The following is a 25,705-nucleotide window of genomic DNA, read 5'->3' on the forward strand; positions in this document are numbered from 1 at the left end:
GCATCACATAAAGAGGCACTTAGTTTCCCTATAATTTGGTCAAAGCATTTACACTTTAGGGATTCACAGGTAAACATAATGAAGCTGATTGTACTGCAGTTATTGGTTATAATTAACCCTGCTAGCAATTTTAACCCTATTTTTAAGTCTGAACTGTGAAATAATTGCCTGAAAATTCACAAAAATAGTAATTGGAGTGCTTGTTTAACTTTCTCACTATGTTATCCTACTTTATGAGACACTGCATGAACCAGAGGAGCATATCTGTTCCTAAGAAACTGGATTGCAAAAATAGTGTTTGTGCAATCCATAAACAGTGAGGCCGATATAAACTGGTTCCAGTACTGAGGTTTGCAAACTGGGAGAGCAACAGAAGCTACTAAGGTCTCAGTGTTACCCCCCGTTGCTATAATCATCATTGCACTCTTTCTCTTGTCTTGATTCGGTCTAAGGAAGGACTGTTAGTGTCATACTTTGAGCTGCTCTGGACTGCAAAGATTGAGTTGTATTTTATTGACTCCAGCCGACACGTAGTCTGTCAGAAGTCCGTTACATCACTCGAAAAATAAAAATCTGACAAATTGTCAAATGTCACACGTCAACACTTTGTTTGGCAGCATGCACACGCTGTTGACCAACGGCTGCAATAACAGGGAAAATAAACACACATTCACATTTGTACAGCCAGGATAACTGTGCCCTCTGATGGCTGTCGGGGGGTGTATGAGCAGGCAGTGAGTGTGTCACAACCACCAAACAGACACGTCCATTCAGGAGTCGTGCAGTGTGCCACATACCTTTCTGTCTTTTTTTTTTTTTTTAAATCCTCACCGACTCTCGGTCTTATCCTCACCCATTGTCTCCCTCGCCTTTGTGCATTTTCTTCTTCTCACCCATCCATCAGGAACACAAGGAGAGCAGCAGAGGTGTGGATGGACGAGTATAAAAACTTCTACTATGCCGCTGTCCCCTCAGCAAGAAATGTCCCCTATGGGAAGTAAGTACTATGAAGTATTAGCCCTGTGGGAGTTGAACATAATAATGGAGCTGGATCATAAAATTACAAAGGCAGCCACTTGAATGGACATAATAATTATAATTGTACTGCCAATTAGCAGAATGTAAGCCATAAAAGGTGTAATTTTTCCCTTTTATACTTAAGTGAGGATGTTAATGTAGCTCAGAAGAGGACAAAAAGTCAGTGGCTGATTTACAATACCGGAAACGCTGCTGTTATTTATGCCCTAAAGGGATGACAACGCTCCTTAAAAAGGTTGGCGTAGGATTGTTTCAAGCGTAGTGACAGCGTCAGTCATCCGCCATTAAAAAAAAATACCTACAGCTGCTGAATGGATTGACATTCATGTTCTTTAGGGGGTGACACCTGCTGACTTTGTGATCCTCTTAGTTTTATGCCACCAGCAGGACAAAGTAAGTACTGTAAGTGTGTTAAGGAATGCTTTTCACCCTTATACTAGTTTCCTTCTGCTTTATGCCACACATCCAGAAGTCTACACAGCAATAAGCACTTTCGCATTCAACCAGAGTAGCTAGACAGCACTATATATGCTTATTATGTGACCTTGTGGGAACAGACTTGGCATCTCCCCTCTAGTGTCAGTCCAAACAGTTATATTTTCCCCAAAGGATCTAGACTCAGACATGCCCCGAGCCTCCACTCTCTCCCCTTACAAAGCGACTGACGAGGCGTATAATTTAAACATGAAACCACAGCTGATTCAACCCTTTAATTCTCTTCCTCCATCTCCTTCCTCTCCCTCAGTATCCAGAGTCGTTTGGAGATGAAGAAGAGATTAAACTGTAAGCCGTTCAAATGGTACCTGGAGAATGTCTACCCTGAGCTGAGGTAAGAAAATGAGGGCAGTCTGTGCAATATGATGGAGCCAGTGTTACACTGCATGACATGTAATGTTGTATAATCAAAACTAAATTGCATTTACCAAATTGTTAGGAGACCACTCCTCAGCCAGAAGTTTGAAATATGACTTTGTGCTAATGTGTGGCGGGATGTTTTATACACAAATGAGACTGCAGTGACGCTAATGCCCAACCAGGAGTTATGATTCAAGGTCATTATTACATTTTCACAAGGTTCTCAGGTTCGCAATTAGTGGCTGATGTGAATGAGTCCACAAGTTCAGCAGAGAGCACCTCTGATTTAAATCTGACTGCTAGATTGCACCACTCCCAGCGTTTTTGCTACATTTTGCCTGAAGGTCAAGTTATGACCGCTGTCACAGACTCTGGTACTCTTCCAGGTTGTCAGATAGGCAAACCTTGAGCTTGAATGTACTTTTAAGTAAGTACAAAGTTGCTTACATCTAAATCTGTTGAGCAGCGTTGGTGAGAAACAAAGATTTTTTTGAGGATTACCAAAAAAACCCTTATTTTTAACACACCAGAATCACCATCGCACACTGGAACAGTTCAGGTTGTTTGGACCAAATCTTCTCCATCACATGTCTCAGGATAATAAAGTAGAACTACTGCTGATAGGTTCATGGGCTTTCTGCATATCTGTGAAATGCACATGTGCAACTGGTCAGAGTGGGACTTTCAGAGAGCGTATTCAAATTTAGCATGAGCCTGGGGCATGGTGTATCACTGCACAGTGAAACAATCTTTAAAAGCATAAAAACCACATTAAATCTCAGGCATACTTCTTGCTTTTATGTTTTCACAGGGGGAAGAACATTAAAATTGCACCTTTTTAATGCTTCTAATTTGAATAATTTAACTTTTACAGAAACATTAAAGCCCCATTGTCCTGTTTTGTCAGAAGAAAATTGACTATTTTCCTCTCTTGCTGTATCTCGGCCTGTACGCTTTCTTTGTTTGGCTTTTTAACAGCTTGAAAAACTGAATACACGCTTCACTAACACTTTTTCGTGTGTGTGTTCAGGGTCCCAGATCACCAGGACATTGCTTTCGGAGCCCTGCAGCAGGGAGGAAACTGTCTGGACACCTTGGGTCACTTTGCTGATGGTGTGGTCGGCGTCTATGAATGTCACAATGCAGGGGGTAACCAGGTAGTGTTACGGCGAGGGGACACCCAGGTCAGCTTGTAAAATCCTAACCTTAGAGACTCGTGAGTGGCAAGTGGTGTACATATGGTGAAAGCACAGGGGGTATGATAAAGGATTTACGTATTTAAGGTCACAGTGCCATACTTAAAGTAAATGTATTGTAATCAAAAGGACAAAGATGTTTAAACACGAGGTTGTTAAGACAAGAGTAGAGCAGATCTATTGAAACTTTAACTTAAATATAGAGTAGTGCATAACAGCATTTTAACATTGTTCTTAGAGGAAATGTACAGCTCTTGGAGTACCTTGAGGAGGATACACACTATGTCTGTGTGTGTAAGTTTGTGGGGAGTGTTTCTGTCAGCAGTTTCTCAAATAGTTGAATCCTGAAATAGAATGACAGGTGTAGAGAAGAAAACTGCTGTCGCTTCGAGTCAGCGATCGCTGGCTTTTTTTGGATTTACGTGTCTTGTTTTACCCTCGTGGATTTGCAGGTCTTTACTGTTTCCAGTGTTGCTTCATAAATACAGCAAATACAGCTAAGAAACATATCTGCTCACAAGTGGAAAATGTTCAGGACATGTACCAATATTCCCAAGGTCAAACCGTGAAATATTAATGGTTGTGCAACATCCTTTAGAAGACGAGACAGAAGAGGAGACGCTTTGCTGTAATTCACAGGGCCACATTTGGCAAAAAGCAAACATGGTGCTTTATTATCCTCTTATATGAAAAACGTTAGAATTGGAAGAGGGTGTACTTTGTTTTTACTATTCATTTTTTAGAATGAATAGTAAATGAATGAATGAATTTATTTATTTTTATTTCTACCAGGGGCAAAAAACAAACAAAATTGTGAATGTAGTCAGTAACAGCTGCAGTGCTGGGAGGGCAAAATGAACAACCTTGGATTTTGGGGGGTATGAGAGACTGGGGAGAATTTTAAAATGCAATTTTATCACCAAGCGGAAGTGGAAAACTGAAAAACTTGGTTATTGATTTTTAATCCCACATAATGAAAACTGCAAACAAGTCATTCGCTGTGATGTCATTCAATCCGTTCTAGCCATTCTCAAAGAGACACAACAGAAGTGAAGTACCACAAATAATGTCTCCATTTTATTCACACTCATACCAGGCAGTCTCTTTACTAAACTAACGGCCAATTATTATTGTTGTTATTATTATGGGTTTGTATACTTTCTAAAATTTATTTAAAATATACAGAGATTTTCTCAGCCACCAAGCTTTACCTGCTGGGTTTATTTAATGGCCTTAATGTGGCTTTAACATGGGCACTGTGTTCTCAGAGCAATCAGAGTCCTGCTTGTGAGATTTCCACAGGGAGCTCCAGATTCTCTCTATCACGATGCTGCCCATGGTGCCCATTTTGCAAAATACATTTTTGTTATTTTTCCTGTGTAAATAAGAGGAAAACATGATCATTACTTGATATAAAAGACGTGTTATTAGATAAAGCCTTGCTGAGAACATCCCAGCATGCTTTACGTGTACTAATATTTTACGTGTATCCATTTTTATAAAGGAATGGGCTCTAACCAAGGATAAATCGGTAAAACATATGGACCTGTGTCTGACTGTGGTGGACAGAACAGCTGGTTCCCTCATCAAACTACAAGGCTGTAGAGAGAATGACAGCAGACAGGTAAACGCACACTGAAATCGCCTTTATTGTTGTTTATACCCCAAAAAAGGTACAGCGTTCAATATTTGTGACATTGTGTTGTTTGTCGTCCAGAAATGGGAGCAGATCGAGTCCAACTCGAAGCTTCGTCACGTGGGCAGTAACCTCTGCCTGGACAGCCGCAGCGCCAGGATGGGCGGACTCACTGTGGAGGTCTGCAGCCCGAGCCTCACCCAGCAGTGGAAGTTCACTCTCAATTTACAATCGTAGGGGGCGCTCCAGATCCCCGGAAGACTCGGTATAGCGAAGAGAAACACCTACAGACTCCTGAGATGCGGCTAAAAAGATGAATAGACTCAAGAAGAAAGACAAACTCTTCCTCCTTCTCCTCCTTCCTCCTCCACAGAGGTACAGCCAGTCACGTGCGCACCCTTCTCTCACCCATCTCCCTAAACGATGAGCCACGCGTAATGAAGGGAGGGGCCGGGAGACCCAAATGGAGTTAACAGGAACCTGACTGCATGTGGTGGATGGATGGTGGCGATCACGAGGATAAAGGAGACGAAGAGGCTTTTGTTTCAAAAATACATACCTCAGTGTTTTCTCATTGATGGTTCCAGCTGCAAACGGCGAAATTGTTCTTCTCCTTTCTTTAATGCTGGTGGAAAGAGAATTTTTTGGTGTACTTGTTTTATTTTCTTATTCATATTTTTTTATTTCTTGCTGTTAACTGTCCACAGAGACTTGCTTTTTTTCCTTCTTCTTCTTCTTGGAAGCATCCTGTAATGGCAGATGGAGCCTTCAGGTTGTGGTTTCGGGGAGGTGTGGGTTGTTGAGTGATGTGAAGGGAGGAAATGGACTCGAGGCCTTGAGCTTTTCCTCTCGTTTATTCTCACTGGTTTACAGAGTCAACTGAGAGAAAAGAGGCAAAGAATGCAGTTTTTCTACAGACTCTTTCTTGGTGGAGGTGAAGACAATCTGGGAGGGTTTTCGCTGCTTTGCATGGGGTTTTTTTCCCCCCTCAGAAGTGTTGTGAATGCCTCCCTGAAGATTTTCCTGTCTTTGGGCTGTAGTACTGGCTGCTGCAGCCTCCAATACTTCCACAGAGAAAATACCCAGAGAATAAGTCACCAGTCTCTCTTTTTTTTCCTTTTTCTTTTATTTTGGTTTACTTTCTAATCAAAAAATGGAACCAACTTTTAAAAGGATGTTTTGAGTTTCAGAAAGACCAGTGATTAAAATGGTTTTCTTTACATACTCTCGCTGCTCTGTGCCTGCTCCCCGTGGAGAGGCTCAGTTTTAATCTTTTTTTTTTTTTTCTTTGTTTTTCCTGCACAGCTGCTTTCCTTTGCCTGTGTCTATATGTTGCCATTGTGGAACGTTTACTGTCTAACAATCACATCTAAACTGGATTCATGTTGCAGCTTGTTCTCCAGAGCCAACAGGTGTTGCCTGCTAATGTGGCATTTCTAATAACACAGTAATGAGATTACCAGTAATGTAGAGTTTGCATAGATGTGACTGAGATGATTGCTTCTCCTCTTCCAGCACTTTTACAAAGTTAAAGAAGAAAACTACACTTAGACCTTGCAGGAGGAACAATGCAACCCTGCAGCAAAGTAAAGTGGGGTTTGTTTGGGTTTTTTTAATTCATCGAGGTGTCAGACGTCCGTCTCTCTATTGACAACGGCAAACTGTGCTTATTCCAGCCTGAGAGCAGATTTCATGCAAAAAGAAAAGTCTCGACAAGTAGCGAAGCAACTTCTGACTGCATGTATCGCCGACATGTTTCCAGCGTTGCACTGAGTCACAGTGATTTACATCAACATATTTTTTTTCCTCTAACTTTCCTGTTAGATGAGCCATCTGTTCTGAAGTTTGGAACTGCAGTAAACAAGGTTTTACTGTTTGTCCTCACTCTGTTTCTGCAAGAGGAGAGCAGATTTTTCTGATTGCACAAGCAGGACTGCGCAGCTTTTGCTGATGCAAAGTAGAAATAAGAATACTCTTTCTTTCTTTTTTTTTCCTGCCACACTACTATGCAGATCAACAATATCTTGGTGTCATGAAACGGTGCAGTTTTTGTTACCAGGTGGTGTTACTGATACGATTTGCAGTACATTTATCTGTTTCCGAGTCCATTAACTCTTGCCTTTTAAATAGTTTGTTTGTTATGTTTTGTTTCTAATGTCCTTTAGGCTTTCACATCACTTCCTCATCTTCACTGCTATGATCTCCTGTGCTGTTAGTCACCGATGAGTAATGACAGTGGAGTTTGGGAAAATTGCGCTTGATTAAATTTAGTGTGACTCATCACTTGGCGACCTCAAGGCAACTACAGGAACACAAAATATTTCTGAACAGATGTACAGTTTGGGTACAGGAAAGCTGAAATCTCAAGTCATCTTTAAAGTCGTGCGCTCTCTGCTTTTCTCAGTCCTTCCCGCTCTCGTGCACACTCACATCCGAAACTCCTTTGGTTTTATTTTATTGAGCCGCCAACTGACAAAGACAGCTGGCCTCGGTTGCTTTGCTGTCTGATACTTTTTTTTCTGTGTATCTGTTTGCCTTGTCTTATATGTTCATTTATAAGTGGGGTGAGTGGAGCTGAGAAGGTCAGCTGAAGCTGCAGCTGGTTTGAAAAGCCTATCCTGTGACTTGACAGGTTGCTGCATTGTGCTGCAGGGCAGGGGACCCACAACATGGCACGAGGCCAGAGAGAAACTCAGGCAAGGCCCTGCTTAGAAAAATTTGGTGTTGCCTTTGATGCTAAATCCAAAGGCCCAAATCTGATTTCATGATGATGTGTTACTTTAAACATGGAAAAGTCTGGTTTGGTTTGGAAAATGCAAAACAAAATGAAACACTTTCAGTGTCTTAAGTAAGCATGGTTGCAATACAGGAGAAGCATTAAGTGAAATTTAGGTTTGAACATCAGTTTTCTATTTCAGTGTGTGCTGTGAAATCAGACGCTTCAGTGGAGATTTTAAAGGCAGGTTACAGGAGAAATAATCTTATTAAAAGTAGAAAAATATAAAAATGTTTAATTTAGATGTATTCTTGAAAGGGCACCATTGAAGTTTTTTTTTTTTTTTTTTTCTTTTTAGCTGATTCTCAAAGGGTGTAAATGGGAAGATCTGTCATAGGATACATGCAAAATCTGTCTCGGTTTAGATGTGTGCAAGTACACATTTTAGTAGTTAGTTCGTTTACTTTTTCATCGCCTTATCGTCTAGATTATTGCAGAAATTGTGCAGCCTCTTGAGTAGTGGTGATATCTCAGTCAGCATAGAATAAGTGAAGGTTTCCAACATGCTGAGGTTTTATTTAGTAGTTTTTAGCGCCCTCTATTGCCACACATGATCAGCTGCGAAACAAAAAAAGGAAGAAGGACTTGAGGTAGTTTCTGTCTTTGCTTTATAAGATCTCCATGTGAGTTTGCTACTCCGCAGAAGCAGACTGTGCTCACCTGAGTGACCATGTCAGTCCTGTCTGCAACAGTTCCCGTGTTGTCTGAAGCCTTTTCTTTTTAAAGCTAGTCTTATACTTGTCATAAGGTTTGCTATTTTATTTCTTAATCTTTTTTATGTTACACACAGAAGAAATGACTGTAACACTTAAGTGCAGCGCCTCATTTCAAAAGGATGGTTAAATGTTTACATCTTTTGCACAACGTGCCAAATTTCCTTTTCCGAATTTGCTGTATGATGAAGAATAAGAAGGGGTGAAAGTCTTTGGAAAACAGTCTCGGAGGACTTGTTCCGTGACAGCTTGCTTGCAGTGTAATGAGTATCTTCCCTCCAGTCTCAACTTGTAGAAGCCACTGTGGGCAGGACTGCTGTTATCTGCTGGTCTTGTGTCAGTTTTATGATAGAGAGGGGATTAAAAATGGTCGTTTGCGTGTTTCCATGTCTTAAAAACTTTAAAATATTCTTTAAAATATCCATTAGAGGAGTAACAACTCTGAAACATAGCTCAACAAAAGTCATCCCCAGTATCATATCATGGTTCCATCTTTTCGTAGTGCGTTTACCTGTTTGGAGCCATTTAATCAAAAGTTAAAGCGTGCTAGGCTGCATCACAATAATGCAGAACATTTTGTTTTGGTTGTGATCCAATTATGACCAAGTGATCTTGTGCGTATAAAAAATAATTTTAGGTATGAGCCAAAATGATGACGCACAAACCAAAAAATGCCTATTGAAATAAATTTACAAGGGAAAACATCGAGTAAGAAGAATATTACTGACAATCCTGCAGATGGTCGTCTTCTTTAATAACATAAAACGTGAGCTTGAGTCAGTAAATAAGAGCATCCTACCCACTGAGCCACTAGACATTATTTATTTCGCTGTGGAGGGAAACAAGGGGTTATTTGCTAGAGTTAAACAAGAAAAGGAAGCTTGAAGCAAAATCTTTGTGTTCGTTCAGCTTTTCCTTTAAACGGAGAAAAGTTCAGTCACGACTTGTCAAAAACCTGGGACGTTTTCCCCCTATCGGCCCACCTCAAATCCCCTCATAGGATTAACAGAAGAAGGGCCCTCTCTCTAATAAGTGAAAAGCCCTGCTGAGACATCCAGCTCAGGACTGCTTAAGCTTCTCCGTCTTCTACAAGCGGCTGTGCCAATGTAAATGAGTCGGGGCACAATAGGGGCAGATCATGCACAGCAGACAATACACTGTAAAAGTCTCATCAACTGGTAATGACAGATAATAACAGTAATCAATATGGGTGGGATATGGGGTGGGGTGTGAGCTGGTGGGTTAATGTGTTTTCTGAGAGGCATGTGGCTCTGAATGGCTGGTATTCACATTACGAGGTGGCTGATGCAACCCGAGGGTTCACACATGTAAAAGTGTATATTTTTGTATATACCTACATCAGTGTGTGTACATAGTGTACTCAGCTGCAGTTCCTAGTTTTGTTGTCAGACTGTACAGCGCTTCTAACTGTTCCCTGTTTTATAGATAATGCAGAAATTCAACTTTGAATGAGGAGAAATGATTAACTTAAATAAATACATTTATATATATAAACAAAAGTGTGTGATGTGTTTTGCCTTTTTATTTTTGCTGTTCAAGTTTTGACAGTCGACAACCCTAAACATTCAAGTGTTGTTGAATCCATCTGTCAGCTGGAAGTAAATCCAGTTCTCTCAAGTTTTCCTTCATTGGTTGATCTTTTAGCGATTTGCAGTGTGGCAGCTGTGCATGAATTTTACATGTATTCTTAGGCTTTAATATTTAAAGAAGAAAAGTTTTCCATCCGTCAGTCAAGCATTGTAGCGCGCTGGCCGAGTGCATTAGTGTGAGTATTGTGCTACAAGGCAGCATATGAGTGACAAAGCAAAATTAATGCAAGACTTTTAGAAATGAATGATTTGGCAGCACAGTGTGACTCTAATAGATAATGACAGATAATCTACTACCAGTCACTTTATTAGGTACAGCTGATGTCTCTAGATTTCTACCGTGACACTTTGAGCCCCTTAGTATTAACTTTGACTATTGATTATGGGTCAAAGGATTTATTGACCACAGTTTACCATCTTCTGATGCCTGCTGCCATCAGGATTGAGTGCATCATGATTAGCAACGTGGCCATGCAGCTGACAAATATAGAAACAGGTTTCTTCAAGATGACAATCCAATACAACTCAATCCAATAGAGCACCTTTCAGATGTGCTGGAATCATGGGTGTGTAGACAACAAATCTGCAGTTACTGTGTGATGCTATTATGTCACTATGGACCAAAATCTCAGAGGAATATTTCCAGCACCTTGCTAAATGCAACCCGATACTAGCAAGACTGACAAAATTAAGTGTCTCGTGAGTGTATATTATGTACATTATAAAGCATCCCTTGAATTTTAACAAAATGAAGACTTATATTTCTTCCATTAGTCTGCCCCAAATCAGATGTACAGCCTAAAAATATGACTGTATATTACACTACTCAAAAAATTAAGGGAACATTTTGAAAAGACATCAGATCTCAATGGGAAATAAGATGCTGGATACCTATACTGATATGGACTGAGTAATGTGTCAGGAATAAAGGAGTGCCACATTGTTTAATGGGAATTAAAATTATCAACTTACAAAGGACTGAATTCAAAGTCACCCCAAAAATCAAAGTGGAAAAAAATGTTCCAGAAGGTTAATACATTTTATTGCAGCAACTCAAAATAGTTCCCATTTGTTTGTATGGCCCCCATGTGCTTGTATGTATGCATGCTCTTAATGAGACGATAGATTGTCTGAAGGAAGGTCCAAGGAGCTGTTGCCAGGCCTGTCGAGGCCTGTGCGTCGCTCCATGGATGCGTTTCCCCAGACCAACGCTGACCCACCACCACTGATGATGCTCTCATCTGTGAAAAGCACAGGGTGCCAGTAGTGGACCTGCCAATTATGGTATTCTATGGTAAATGCCAATCTGGCTCCATGATGTCAGGCAGGTCCCACTAGAGGATGCTGGGACTTCAGACCACCCTCATGAAGTCTGTTTCTGATTGTTTGGTCAGAGACATTCACACCAGTGGTCTGTTGGAGGTCATTTTGTAGCTCTGACAGTGCTCATCTTTAACTCTAGATACCCATCCTTCTTATGGGTTGAGGACCACCTTTGGCCTTGTCCAGCTCTCCTGGAATCTTCTCCATACTTCTGACAGTGCTGGGAGACACAGCAAACCTTCTGGCCATGGCACGTATTAATGCATCATCTTGGAGGAGTTGGATTATCTTTGCAACCTCTGTAGGGTCCAGGTATCGCCTCATGCTACCAAAAATGACACTGAACCTAGCTAAATCCAAAACTAGTAGGGAAAAAAAAGTCAGAAAAGATGAGGAAAAAAAAAAATGTCAGTGATTTTGCCTGTAAAATCAGCATGTTTATTTTTGTCTCACTGTTGCCCCTCAAAGTGCACCTGTTGTTAATTTCATTAACACTAAAGCAGCTGAAACTGATTAACAACCCCCTCTGCTACTTAACTGACCAGATAAATATCCCAGAAGATGTTATACTCTGATTAAAAAGTGTTTCTTTAATTCTTTTGAGAGGTGTATATGGACTTACTGATCTATATAAGATGATGACAAATATAAATATATCCAGACTGTGTTCATCCTAAACCTTTGAGATAAATATATTTTAGGCCCTATGTATGTTTAGCACCACAAGAAGTCATTGACTTTGTGGTTTTCTTGGTGCTTCTCTTTTCTTTCTTCTCACCCTCCAACAACTCGATGCAGATGGCTGCCTCTCCCTGAGCCTGGTTCTTCCTGTTAAACAGCAATCCTTCCTCCCAGCTTTTCCCAAGAGGTTCCTTACAGGGGATCATCTGATTGCTCGGTTTTTCTCAGTAATGTGTGTTTTCATTTACATCTCTTGCTTCGTGTCCATGTCATGTTATACATTATTACCTTATATATATTTTGGATGTGTAACCAGGTCTTCCTGAACCTTTGGAACTCCTGGAGCTGTGCTACATTGGACAGATTAGCAAACTGTACATACGCACAGCTGACAAAATGCTGTTTTTCTTGAATCAGAGCAGCATAAGACCACCAAAGCTTGCATCTATTTAGCCTTCTTAAACTTAATGGACGCTGACACCCCCAACTCTTGGAAAGTCTTCTGGCAGGATTTTGGAGCTGACCTTCCCAGATTTACTCTCATTCAAGCTTATTTAGTCTCTCACTCGACCACTGAGTTCCAGGTGTTGATGGGTTGCAGCCTTGCGTTTGTTTGCAATCAAATTTAGAATATTATTTATTTAAAGACAGTCCTTATTATACCAGTGTGCTGTTACCTTGCTGAAGACTGCTTATCTAGTTGTAACTCACACTATTATAGTAACCTGATGCAGGCCCTCTGCATCTGTTCACATCTATGACTGCTTCCCTCCTGGAAAAAAAAAGTTTACAATTTTAGTAGTTATTAAGATCAAACAGGGTAAGAGTGCGCAAAAACTATTAAATAAGACCATAAAACAAACTTTTCCATTTAAAATCCCAGAAAGTTGATCGTGTTCATCTGGATGCAGTCTTTTCAGTGGGAGAAATGTTTCATCAGTAATCCATGTGACTTCTTTAGTCTGGAGACACCGAATAAGTCATCATCCAGGATTTTCTTACCTGGATTATTGAGGTAGGATCAAGACATCATGACATCAAGCTGCACACCAAGAGTGAGCGAAACATCAATTCCCTGATCCCTCTTGCCAGGTACTGAGAAGCCAGCTGAATGGAGGAATAAGAGCCAAGTCATTAATACATAAGGTCATCAGATAGCCACCTGAAATAATAAGACGTCCACAGGAAGAGATAGATGCTACTGATGTCAAGACACAAAAACTCGTCACAATGCACAGAGGTCTCCACCTGAAGTCCAGTCCAGTATCCTGAGGCTCTAAGAGCAACAGAAAGAGGGAGGGCAAGGATTAGTGCATGTCACTACAATCCAGGATGAAAGATGACACATTTGCAAATAGATCAGGAAGATCTCCAAGAATGCTTCAAGCAGCTGAAGATGGATACTGATGAGGAACAGGAAGAGGAACAATCATGGACAATCACTCCCTTGCGTGGGATGTATTATCGACAGAGAGAGGAAGTGGCTGACATCAAGAAATCCTACCAGTGGCTTAAGAGGTCAACTTTAAGGACAGTACAGAAGTTCTGATCACGAGCTAAGGACCAGATCTACCACAGCTGACAGGACCCAAGATATGCAAACTGTGCAATGGTCCCCCTGGAGATTACACATAGCATCAAGATCCAAGCTGGGACAGCATACACTGAGAGGCACAATTTAGTGGCTGGGATAGTCAGAGCGCCTCACCTCTGTCAGTGCGCCCCAGGCAGCTGTGGCTATGTAGCTTGCCATCACCAGTGTGTGAATGGGTGAATCACTGAATGTAGTGTAAAGCGCTTTGGGGTCCTTAGGGACTAAGTAAAGCACTATACAAATACAGGCCATTTACCATAGTGTACAGGAACATCTGTGCCACATTTGGAATGAAAGTCCCCAAGTCCCAGTGGGAGACCTCACTAAAGGTGGTTGAGAACAGCAGGACTAAGATCCTGTGGGACTTCCAGTTCCAGACAGACAAGCAGCTGCTGGCCAACCAACCAGACATGTTGGTGGTTGACAAGGAGCAGAAGACCACAGATTGATGTGGCAGTCCCAGTGGACAGCAGCATCAGAAAGAAGGAGGACAGTAAAATAGAGAAGTACCAGGGGGTGAGGGAATAACTGGAGCAGATAGAAACATCAAAACAGGAAGCATCACAGGAAAAAAGAAAGTAAAGAAAATGGCATTTCAAAGACACAGATGTGAGTGAGGTGTATGAGACAATTTACAATAAGTTAGTGGGTAATATTCACTTGCTAAACTCCAATACATGCAATTGGAGTTGCATCAAATTATACTTTGTTTTTTTCTTTAGATAAGGACTCATAATAAACTGCTCCACTCCTCTCTGGCATCTCATTTTTACAATTAAGCCTTCCCAACATTTCAGCATCCACATTTTCATTGTCAGAATTTGAGATTCTTTCCAAAGCTTAGGGATTAGTGAGGTACAAGTAACTAGATCCACTATCAATACTCTTATTACGCACTTGTTTAACTGTGCTAAAGGACCTCCATCTTCAAGGGGAGACATCTGTGGTGACGTTGGCAAATCAGACTTAAATTATTGGCCCATACAATCCAAATCATCGCTCTAAAAATGAAAAACTTTGGCGCGATTCCATAATGCATGCACATAAGTCCATCTTTCTGTCCTACATTTCCAGCATGACACATCTTTAATTAAACCAATTTCATGTAATCTGAAAGGAGCGTAGTAATACCGATTAATGATTTTATCCTGAATAAATTTGCCCGTGGTATCCCTGACTAATTTTTTAAATATTGTTTTCCCATGACTCATTTTCAGATGCAGAGACAACATCTTTTTCCCAGGTCTTCTTTAGTTTGTTGCTTTATGTTACATTGTTGAAAGTTTTAAATAAGACAGTATGGTGTAAGTGCTTTTATGCAGTTTGATTTTTCTTCTTATACAATCTTTAATTCACCAGATATATTTTTAAATATTCAAGCGTTTCACGACAGAAGTGCAGCCGCACTGTCCTTACCGTCGCCTCTCCAGCAGGGGGCGATGGCAGTCGCTCCGGACACATGGAGGGGCAGGGAGGAAGAAGGAGCTCAGACAGAGGCTGATTAAAGCGGTCAGCAGTCACAGGTGGTGGTCTGTGTAAGGGACCGGAGAATCGTTACAAAATATACCATGAAGAACGAAGGCATAGAAGGGACGGAGAGGTTTCTGAGCCCGGATAAAGGCAGGGGCCTGCGGGCGTTGAGGCACTTCGCGGTGGGGGAGCTGGTGTTCGCGTGTCCTGCCTACTCCTACGTGCTGACCGTGAATGAGAGGGGAGCGCACTGTGAACACTGCTTCACCAGGTAAAACTGCACCTCACCTCACTCAAACAGCTGACAGACCCCTCTTGTAACAGGTAGTTACGAGCAGGCGCCTTCCTCTGTGAAAAGGAGAACTGAGTGGAGCGGGTAACGTCCAGTTCACCGCCAGCTAACCTCATTACAGCTACGTTAGCAGTTAAACCCCTGTGCACCTACTCAGCTGATTAAAGTGGGTCAGTGAGACGAGCCAGCTCACCTGACAGATGCTGCAGCTTTTGTTTGTAGCACTGCGGAGTCAAGAGAGTAAAACACGAGTGGATTTTAAAACGATACAGTGCTTTTTAAGTACTGTGTATATACCCTATATAGTCTTAAATAGGTTATCAGTATTTACAGGTCGCATACTTGGTTAAAGGACCACTTGGTAAATTTGCAGCCCTATTGATGCCATAGTATAACGTGTCTGCTTGTCTTATACAACACGTGCTCTGGGCACAGACCTGTTAAAGATCCTCACTTGTCCCCCCAGAACGAACTACATAATGTTGTTTTTGTGTCTCCAGCTGTGCATGTAGCGGATGTCTGTATAATGTTGTGTGGCTTTATGGTAATTTGTAGTCATTTCCTCTCTCTACATGGGTGTATTGTGTCTCATAGTTATTATTTGTGTTTCTTAGACTTTTCTATTTAATTTAGATTTTCTGCACTATGTCTTGTCTTATTTTTTGTCTTCGTTTATATTTGTTGTTTTGCAACTTTTTGGGGATTAATTCTGGAGGGTGGGAGGGACTGTGTCCATGCACACACTTGACAAAGCGCTGCCTTTGTAATATCAGACTGCCAAAGCTAGCACGCTTGCACCAGTAACCGTGTAGGCTGTTGAGTGGCCTACAGCATTCAGAGAGCATGATGTGGAGGAGTGTGTAGGCACACTTTATCAAAAACATGACAGGAAATTAGATTCAGTTTAATTTTAAAATCCCTTCACAACACTTTATAGCATTATATGAACTCACTCTCTGTGACACTCTTACTGACACTTTCTTACACACACATGCGTCCTACCAAAGAAGCCATTAAAAGGTTTGTAGAGCATTGAAAGGTTAGGGTGCTAAATATAGGCGTCCGTGTGTCCCAAAAGAGGAGGAGCCATGAGATGAGAAGTCAAGTCCAGGACAGGCGTGCACTGGAAGGCATGTACGCAAGTGTGTATATTTGCCCCGTGTTGTACCTTGTGCCTTATCTGACATAATTAGTGAACTGAAAATGTTTGTAGATGCTCCTGAGAATATAATCTGAAATTAAGATCCAATGCATGTGACCCAGATGTGATTAAAATTAAACTCTAAACATCTTTATGTTCCCTATTATGTCCCAGACGATAACAAACTGTCACGGCCTTCTCGTTCAATATCAGGTTGAATTTTTATTATTGTCATTTTTTTTAAGAAGTTGAAGGCTGTCACTATAAAGTTTATTCCCGTATCCACCATCCAGGTGTGTCATGTTGTTTCTTCATGTAGTTTAAAAGAAAGTGTCCCTTTTACGTACAGCAGTATCTGAATGTATTGCATCTTCGTGTCATTACAGGAGAGAAGACCTTTTTAAGTGTGGTAAATGTAAGCAGGCCTACTACTGCAATGTTGACTGTCAGGTAAGATGGTCATTTTGGTCTTTTTAATGGAGATTTTGAAGTCTTTTTGTAAGTTTCAAAAGTCAGCTCAAGGAACTGACTAGGACTAGGTGTCAGTTGGTACTTTATGTTCAAAAAAGTGCTCCTTTTGCTAGCTTAACATTAGCATGCTCTCTTGTGCAGATGCCTGCAAAGAGCCAATAATGCATTAGCAGCATGATGCAGCTGTGTCTGTCCTGTAAGCAGTTTGCACTTTAACAGTGCTCTCTTATTCTTTAGTGCAATAAAATTAATGACTGTATCTCCACTCCAACATTTTCCTTCCCTGCACATCAACTAACATCAGTGCAGGACCAACAGAGGCTCCAGTTAGATGTTTTCTATTTGTCCTCAATGAAGAACCTTTGTAAGACAAGTAGCAGCATAACTGCAGCTGTAATGTGATTGCTGAATTTAGTGTAGTAACACATTACATTACTGAGTTATTGACAAATGTTCAGTTATTGACGATCTGTTTAGTTCTAGTGTGATGGTACAAATCAAACTCTGTACACTGCAGTAAAGTACAGACAGAGACAGAATGACGTTTGCCTCGGTCATTAATTTATCAGTGATTTACTCTTTGATGACAGAAATGTCCGTTTAATTCTCCTTTTCTTTGCTGTCTTAATTTTGCGTATCTTGTTGTTTTTCCTTTTATAACACTTATTCAGAAAAGGATAATTTACCACTTACTGTGTTTGTGTGTTTGCACAGAGAGGTGATTGGCCCATGCACAAGCTGGAGTGTGTAGCGATGTGTTCCTACGGGGAAAACTGGTGTCCATCAGAAACGGTCAGACTGGTGGCAAGAATCATCATGAAACAGGTGAAGTGACACAAAGAAGCAGGAGAAGTAATGTTTCAGTATCCAGAGAATACTCAGAGATGAACACTAAAATGAAAAAGGAAAAAAAAACTATGAGAGATATAGATGTTCTCTACATATTACGACATAACAAAAATAAAGAGTTATGGTTAAGACGCCGTAATTACCATTTGGATGAATAACACAGCAAGAAGAGGAAGGAGCAACAAGCAAACCTTAAAATAAATATCTGAGTGAAATATGATCTGGGTCTTCACAATAATCTGACTCGACTCATCACTTTAATTTACATAGTTTTCCATGCGCAGTGTAATCACACATGTAGTTTAGATTAAAATGAACAGTCGTTGTGCAGTGTTAACATGGCCTTCTTGTGTCGTAATTTGACCACAGCGTTTAAATGTAGGTCTTATCTTGGTTGATGACAATGCTCATGAACACTGCTGTCCCTGAGCTGTGCTTGGAAGCTGCTGTATTACCATAAAGATCTTTAATGTCTAAACTCAGCTGAACGTTTATACTAGAACTGTCTGCAGGTAATTTAATTCAGCGTAAAGGGAAAATTAAGTTTAGTTTATATCGTTACATCATTATGCGATCGCTATGATTCAGGTTTTTTCATTAAACACTGTCATTTTGCAGAGAGCCACAACAGAGCGAACTCCCTCAGAAAGGCTGCTACTGCTCAAAGAGTTTGAAGCTCGTAAGTTAACGTTTGTGTGTGAGTGTGAATACATAAGCATACACTTTAGTTAGACATTCATGCACTTTTAGTGTGTGTGTGTGTGTGTGTGTGTGTGTGTGTGTGTGTGTGTGTGTGCACGCGCGCTATCTATGTCTCTGCAGTTGTGGCAGTGTGTCTATTAATATCCTCAGCTGTAGCCTCCAGTCCTGGTTCTGTCGCTTTCATTCACTCCAAGTGTGCAAAGCACTGGGGATCTAAATCCCAAGCTTCTGGCTTCTGTAATTTCATGTTCTCTCCCTTCCTTTAACAACTACTGCCACTGTGCCCTTGAGCAATAAACTCATCTATCGTCACTGGGAAACTGTGATTATGCTGAGATGCACTTATCTGTTAATATAACTCAGTTTTAGCTCATAATTAAGAAACTAAACTCTGCTGAGCCTGTTTTCGAGCAGCAAGATTTACAGGGCATTTTTGTTTCTGTTTTCTGCAGTTGTTCTAACTGCTTTACTAATGTGCAACTTTCAGGTTTTAATGAAGTTAAACACAGTGAAACAGGTCCCATTGGTCGTAATCTCACACATGCACGAGCTCTGGTTTCCCCGAAGTGCCAACAAACGGTTTCCTGTGCTCCATTTGGGATTATTATTTAGTCTGAACTGTTGTTTCCGGCTCAGATGTGTCACCACGGGATTGTTAGAGAATTAACCTTCATACTTGTCCCTCATGCGAACCAAACAAATGGTTGGCCAGCTGCTGCCTGCTGCTACTCGTCTGTGTCTGAGTGGGTTTGTGTGATTGGCAAAGACAGACGGCTCATAGTGGTGCTGTGTTTAACACTTATTAACACTGAGGTGTTCTCATCTGCTTACCGTTTGGAACCAGATTATTATTATTATTATTATTATTATTATTTGAATCATCAGTTTAATGCATATATTTCTTTATGCTTGGAAAAAAAGATCAAATGTTTTGCAAGAGGTCCAGTGTAACTGAATGGTCAAATGTTATATTGATATTTACGTTTTGCTGACTTAAATATCAAACTTTAAGTCAGCTGCTTTTTCACTTTTTCCTGCCAATGAGAGACAACTCAGTGGTACATGTTTATTATTTACATGTTTGGTTCTCTTTTAAATAAATGTGAATAAATTTAATTAAATAAATCTCAGTAATGTTAAGCCCAATGTCTGGTCTGTTATATTGTCAGTTGCTTTTCATGTAATTATTAATTTTCTCACTTCTTTGTCAGCCCTTTGTCCCTTATTCTTTTTAATCTTTTTCTCTTTGACAGATTTAGATAAGATGGACAGCGAAAAGGAGGAGATGAACCAGACAGACATAGCAGCGCTGCATCACTTCTACTCCAGACACATCAGTAACCTTCCTGATGAACAGGCTCTCACGGAGCTATTTGCACAGGTATCAATGAAGAAACACCAGATGGCTGTTCGAGTTGTCAGTGAACCAATGGATCCAAAAACTAAAATCTCATGGCGGCGCCAATGCAGTGTTTACCTTTATCACTGAGACTGCTACATCAGCCATTCCCTGCCCACAGTCTGCATTATTTTCCATTATTTTTATGGTACTAAACATATGTCTGCATGACATCACTACACTGCACTGGTTTGCCTTTTTGACAGTCAACAGTGCAGAGAGACTGGAAACATGCAGCACAGCTGGTCTCAAATGGTGGAGATTCAGGTTACAGTTAGTGGTGTGCACTTTAACCTGGACACCCTGACGCAGATGCAGCTGCCCTGTTTCTGAATTTGTACCTTGTTCGTATGGCAGCGCTTTTCCCAAACACCTGATAATCAGTACTTGAACACTAGCTTAACATCAGTTGATTTCAAGCCTTCTCCCACTAAGAATCTTTATTTCATACTGTTTGGGGGTTAGGGGAACTTGGAACCATCTCTTCATCTTTCAGCCCTCCATCCATTCTCAGTTGTCCTGCACTTGTAGGCAGAAAGACATAAAGGAGTGCATGTTTGTTTTAACTAGGCTCTGTATCACACGCCCACTGATTCTTTGCCATTTAACTCTGCAGCTTTGAGCGCTTTAATTTTATCTGTCTGGCAGTGGGCTGTCTCCCACCTCTTCAAGCTACATCAATGGAAACCTCTTTGGCCTGTTATCACACAGCTGCATTTAATCTCCAATTTCCTCTTCCTCACTGAAGTGGGTGGCACGGCACAGCCGAGGCTGATGCAAGTTGTGTTTTCGTGTTGCTGAACCCTGCTTTTTTTTTTTTTTTTTCCTTCAGGTTAATTGTAATGGTTTTACCATAGAGGACGAGGAACTCTCACATCTGGGATCAGCTGTTTTTCCTGAGTAAGCAGCTAACATGTCGTCATCATTCAGCGCTCTGTGTGGACATTTTAGGAGATTAAATTCAAAATAAATTCCTCTTTTCATTCCCCTGAATATGTCATCCCACTTTCTCAGTGACAGTTCGCCTGTTTTATAGGAGGTTTTTATATTTATAGATCACTTTATTTATTTTGTCTGTTTATTTCATGCTATGTGAAGCATGTACAAGCAACTGTTTATGGTCATTTTACATATTACTACTTCATAGCTGACAACAATTCTACCAAGAGGTATCTGATCAGCCACTAAAATACCTTAAAAACTTGGAAAAGCGAATAGTGCTCACACTTGGCTGCCCTCTTGAATACAGTTTACAAAAAATAAAAGTATTCATGGCAGAACTGCATGTGATACCCCACAGAGCTGTAGTACCAGTGTCACAAAGCTGCTAAATGTAGTGTTTTATCAGTGTCTTTTTAATTTTACAGCTTTTCTCTCACTTGTCTCTCTCACTCCTTCTTCCTTCCAGTGTAGCACTGATGAATCATAGCTGTAGTCCCAATGTCATAGTGACCTACAAAGGCACAGTAGCTGAGGTCAGAGCTGTTAAAGAGATAAACCCTGGAGAAGAGGCAAGTAAATACATCATTTTGAAACCTTCAATTACAGAAGTGTAAAAGTCTCTTATTGTAGGTTGTTTTTGTCATGTCTCTCTCTGTAGATATTTAACAGCTACATAGACCTGCTCTACCCCACAGAGGACAGGAAGGAGAGGTTGCTGGATTCCTATTTTTTCACATGCCAGTGCACAGAGTGCACCTCCAGGTCTAAGGTACTGTGAGTTTATCTCTTAGGAGCGCATATATTTTTGATATCTTGAATGGGAGTCTGGTACCAACAAACAATTTAGTTTGAGGACTAAAACAGCAAGTACATTATCTGGGTCAGTTATTAGCTGTGTGTTGGGGAAATGCAGCAGGATCATTGTCCTCATTGTGCCAACCTGTGCTTCCTCCCACCTTTGTTTCAAACGACACCTTACACTGTCAGAGATGTGGTGGCTGTGTCCCAGTTCCACATTATAAACTAGTGTACTGTATGGGTACTAATGCAGTCTTTTGTTTATATGCGTCAGTCTTCATAGCATGTTCTGTTTAGAATAGAAATGGTACTTAGCATGTGACAAGATGTTTTTGCATCATTTTGACTTCTGCACATTTTTACATTTGGAATGAAATCTGAAAGTTTCAGAAAAACTAAAATCCCTCCTTAGGTCTTTTTTGGTTTTACTGGAATTGCCTTTTAATGATATCTGACTGTAATTAGCTTACTTTATGCACTGCATTATGAAGCAGTGACTTAATGTTGTGCTCTAAAATCCAAGCAGAACTACTGGTTAATGCATACTGAGATATTTGTGTGCTGTTGTCAGACAGTACAGCTGTTTATATTTGGTACTCTTATGTTTTAACATAGCTTCCCCCAAAGACTGTCTTGTATAAGATGCAATGTTATAAAACTCGGTATTATTTTTTTTCACTCTGTCTTTAGGACAAGGCAAAAATGGAGATCAGGAAGCTGAACCCTCCGCCAGAAACTGAGGAAATCCGATCCATGGTCCGTTATGCCAAAAATGTCATTGAAGAATTCAGGCGTGCCAAACACTACAAAAATATCCTTCTCTTATTATAATGTATTCTCGTCTTTCTCCTGATCTCTGACAGCTTTGCTGCCTCCTCTTCTTGCGCTGCCTTTTCTGTGTCATTATTTCTTGACTCTCTTGCACCCCCCAGTGAGCTGCTAGAAATGTGTGAGCTCAGCCTGGAGAAGATGGGAGCTATATTTGCAGACACAAATGTCTACATGCTGCACATGATGTATCAGGCCATGGGGGTGTGCCTGTACATGCAGGACTGGGATGGCGCTATGAGCTACGGAGAGAAGATCGTTCAACCGTACAGGTAAATCGATCTGTTGGAAATTCAAGTCATAAAGACTAGATTAATTCAATCACTGTCTACAATGGTACATTATAATTTGTAACTGTATCAAAGTTGTTTTCGTATTGCATAAAAAGAAGAAAAACTTGTTTTTATCTTGTAAGCCCTGCACTAAGAGTCTTGGAGATAAAGCAGACACTTTGTTCCTCTCTTTCTCTGATTGTATTTTACCAGTTGCTATGGGTCTTTCTTGATTTGTCACCTTAACTAAGTTATCCACTCCCATAACCACCTTTTATTCTTATTCCTTTAAGCTGGGTACATGTACAGTAAACTACCAAAAATGTGGTTTTAACTTTTTTTTTTACGATGATGTTTTCAGCTCATTTTGATGATTATGTTCTTTCTGCAGTGTTCACTATCCAGCGTATTCCCTGAATGTGGCGTCTATGTATCTGAAGCTAGGGCGTCTGTATTTGGGGCTCGAGAAGAAGACCCAAGGAGTCAAAGCTCTGAAGAAGGTGAATGCATGTATAAATATTTGGTGTATTAAAAGATCAATTGCGTAAGCAGTTGGCTGCAAAAGCATTTGAAATGCAACAAGCGACCACGGAGAGACCGATGAGTGGACAGTTGTTCATTCTTTGTCCTGTTTTTGTGTCTTATGAGCGTCTCTGCATGTACTAGAACTAAGTCAGGGTGGAAATGGAGTAGACGTAGTCCCGTGAGCAACTAAGTAAACCCCATGATTCATGATTCAGTGGTCTGTTGGGCAATGTTTAACAGTGGTAACCTGAAGTAAGGAATTTGAACCCACTCTGTTACAGTGTTGCTTGAGGTTTGTGGACATTTGTTTATGCACAGCTCTCTTAAGGTCCCTGCACAACATTCCAGTTTGAGATTTGCTGCTGTGCTTGGAATCATTGTCCTGTTTCATGACAGTCTTGATAGTAAGGCTTTGACTACTGGGCAGATGGTCTCACATAAGACTCTAGAATATGTTGGTATACATAGAATATGTTGGTCACAGTCAACCGGAGACCGCAAGGTGCCCTGGTCCTCTAGCTTGTGGCTGTAAATAATCACCCTTTCTCCAACCATACTTGTTCGTTTTATTTCTGAGTGTACTTTAGCATTTAACATGCTACCTGGGGTCTGTAGCATCTGAGCCATATAGCTCTTAGGTTTTTTGCAGTTTTGGTGAGCAGTGAATGATCTGACTTCTGGTGAATTTGAAAGGACCTCCACTCCTGGAAAGATCACTCCAGACCAGTAAACTGCCAAAACTATTTGTTTTATAGAAGCAGCCACACTTGTTCATCATCAGTTAATCAAGTACAGTTGAGCAGCAGGACCTGGCTGCTACTTACCCTCTTAAATCTAGCGGAAGCAGTAAATGTTTTGATACATTGATTTTAACTTTGGTGTCTGAAGCTACATCACTGTATTGACATTCAAATGCTATTACATTCAACATTTTGATCAGCTGTCAAGGCAAACGTGCATCTAATCTGTTTTTCTGTCTTCAGGCTCTCGCTGTCATGGAGGTGGCTCATGGAAAAGATCACCATTATGTAGCTGAAGTCAAACGTGAAATTGAGGAGCAGAAGTAAAAAAGAGGAGCTGAAGGAGCAAAAAGAGTAACGGGAGTCCGCAATGAGGGACCTCTCCAAAAGCAGCAACAACAAAATACACATCACAAATGCATGGCATGCATTGTTTACCTCTTCAGTTTTTAAATATTTTTGTTCACTCCGTTTCTTCTGCTTCTCTGTGAGCAGTCTTCACTCCTTAACTCATGGATGAGGACCACGTTTTGTATCTACAGCCGCCTACTTCCTGTCAGACCTGGATAAAAAATGGAGACACATTGGGGTTGCATTGTTTGAATGAGAGGAATACAGCATCTGATTTGTTTCTCATCCAAACTTGAACTACATTTAAAATGTTGGTTTTGGTTTCTTTTCATACATTGCATAAAAACAAAATCCCACCATTAGAAAGATGAAAACATTTTTTTATGCAGCCTTTCTTAAGATACAAAGCTTTTATGTGAACGGTCTATTTTCTGAAGCCCAATTTAATTTTTTTTGTCCTTTTCCTGGTGAGTCTGATTCATTCACTGTTTTGTGGACCTGTCAATTAACAGTTTCCTATCCTTTTTCTTTGGCAGCAGTTATGGCTACGCAGCGTCGCCCCGGGCAGTTGTTCATGATTTAAAATTTTGTACAAAAAAGTGAACAGTTGTTACTCACAGCTGATGCATTTTTAAATCCTCAGATATTCTGGCTTCTTTCATTCATGTCTAAACTGTGAAAATGTGACCATGCATCGTGTACTCTGTAGCACCAGAGAGGAGAATGCAAAGAACTATTCCTTAATGAATAACAAGTATCTTTTGCTCGTTTAAAAGAAGCAGGAAGTGTTGCATGTTTGACTGTTCATGTTTTCTTTGTGTGTGGCTTTTTCTTTTCTTTTCTGTGTCTTCTACTGGGGCTTGTTGACCAAATAGGCCACAGGTTAAACTGGCAAGGAACCAGCTATTCAGTCTGTTCAGTGTATCATTAAATCGGGGTGCTGATATGTGACCAGTTTGCCTCTTAAGTCACAGTGAAGACATTGGTACTATGATCCTGGATCAGAGTCCCTTTGCTCTCAGGAATAAAAGGGGGCAGCACAGTAGCTTTTATTGCCTTTTTGTCAAGAGATGCATTATTAAACTTTGTTGGTATTTTCTTCTTCCAGACGCAGCATCGATGCAGAAATGACCTATACAGTTGTAGACAGGATGGTAAAATACACTAAGATAGCAAGGTGTATAGCTTTTACAGTAATAAAGTAGAGGGTGGCATCCTTAACTTCTACATTTTATTGTCAAGAATTGGTGTAATATTTCATACAAAGAGAAGTGCGTCTTTTAATCTAATTTGTGCACACTTGTAAGCTAATTCAAACCGTAGTTTAAAACCGATGGTAACAGTTCCACATTTTAGGAAGTGCTACCTTTAGCAAGAATGCGTGTTGTAAAAGCATCTGTGGGTCATTAAAACAGTAGTTGGAGTTTAAACCCCCAAATGGGAGCTGTTATAGATCACCAAACTGTACTTCTGCTTTAGGGTTGACTAAAATGTATAGAAATA

General features: G+C 40.6%; 2 protein-coding genes across 5 annotated transcripts in view; both read left to right on the plus strand.

Moving 5' to 3' along the window:
* Positions 1-5,360, plus strand: part of galnt2 (UDP-N-acetyl-alpha-D-galactosamine:polypeptide N-acetylgalactosaminyltransferase 2) — a 64,933-nt gene extending 59,573 nt beyond the window's left edge. For 2 of the 4 annotated variants that reach the window (XM_080303224.1, XM_080303218.1), the window contains 5 exons: positions 905-997; positions 1,784-1,867; positions 2,924-3,077; positions 4,594-4,713; positions 4,807-5,360. In XM_080303224.1, coding sequence (XP_080159350.1) covers positions 905-997; positions 1,784-1,867; positions 2,924-3,077; positions 4,594-4,713; positions 4,807-4,962 — 607 coding nt within the window. In that variant the 3' untranslated portion in view covers positions 4,963-5,360. The remainder of the gene's footprint in view (positions 1-904; positions 998-1,783; positions 1,868-2,923; positions 3,078-4,593; positions 4,714-4,806) is intronic. The other 2 variants (XM_026170883.2, XM_026170872.2) reach the window with 1 other exon arrangement.
* A 9,495-nt stretch (positions 5,361-14,855) lies between these two features.
* On the plus strand, positions 14,856-25,306 carry smyd2a (SET and MYND domain containing 2a). Its single transcript, XM_026170898.2, has 12 exons — positions 14,856-15,163; positions 16,712-16,775; positions 17,511-17,621; positions 18,264-18,324; positions 19,601-19,728; positions 20,579-20,646; positions 21,155-21,257; positions 21,347-21,457; positions 22,177-22,297; positions 22,412-22,586; positions 22,978-23,086; positions 24,095-25,306. The coding sequence occupies exons 1-12, from the start codon at positions 14,991-14,993 to the stop codon at positions 24,176-24,178; spliced, it is 1,308 nt and encodes a 435-aa protein (XP_026026683.1). The 5' UTR covers positions 14,856-14,990; the 3' UTR covers positions 24,179-25,306.
* The last annotated feature ends 399 nt before the right edge of the window (positions 25,307-25,705 follow it).

This window comes from Astatotilapia calliptera, chromosome 1 (genome assembly GCF_964374335.1).
Source record: "Astatotilapia calliptera chromosome 1, fAstCal68.1, whole genome shotgun sequence".
NCBI classification, from domain to species: domain Eukaryota; kingdom Metazoa; phylum Chordata; class Actinopteri; order Cichliformes; family Cichlidae; genus Astatotilapia; species Astatotilapia calliptera.

Coding starts and splice junctions, on each gene's coding strand:
- smyd2a (XM_026170898.2), top strand. CDS start 14,991: ATGAAGAACGAAGGCATAGAAGGGACGGAGAGGTTTCTGAGCCCGGAT. Junction 17,622..18,263: donor CAAGAATCATCATGAAACAG/GTGAAGTGACAC, acceptor GTCATTTTGCAG/AGAGCCACAACAGAGCGAAC. Junction 22,587..22,977: donor AAGATCGTTCAACCGTACAG/GTAAATCGATCT, acceptor TTCTTTCTGCAG/TGTTCACTATCCAGCGTATT.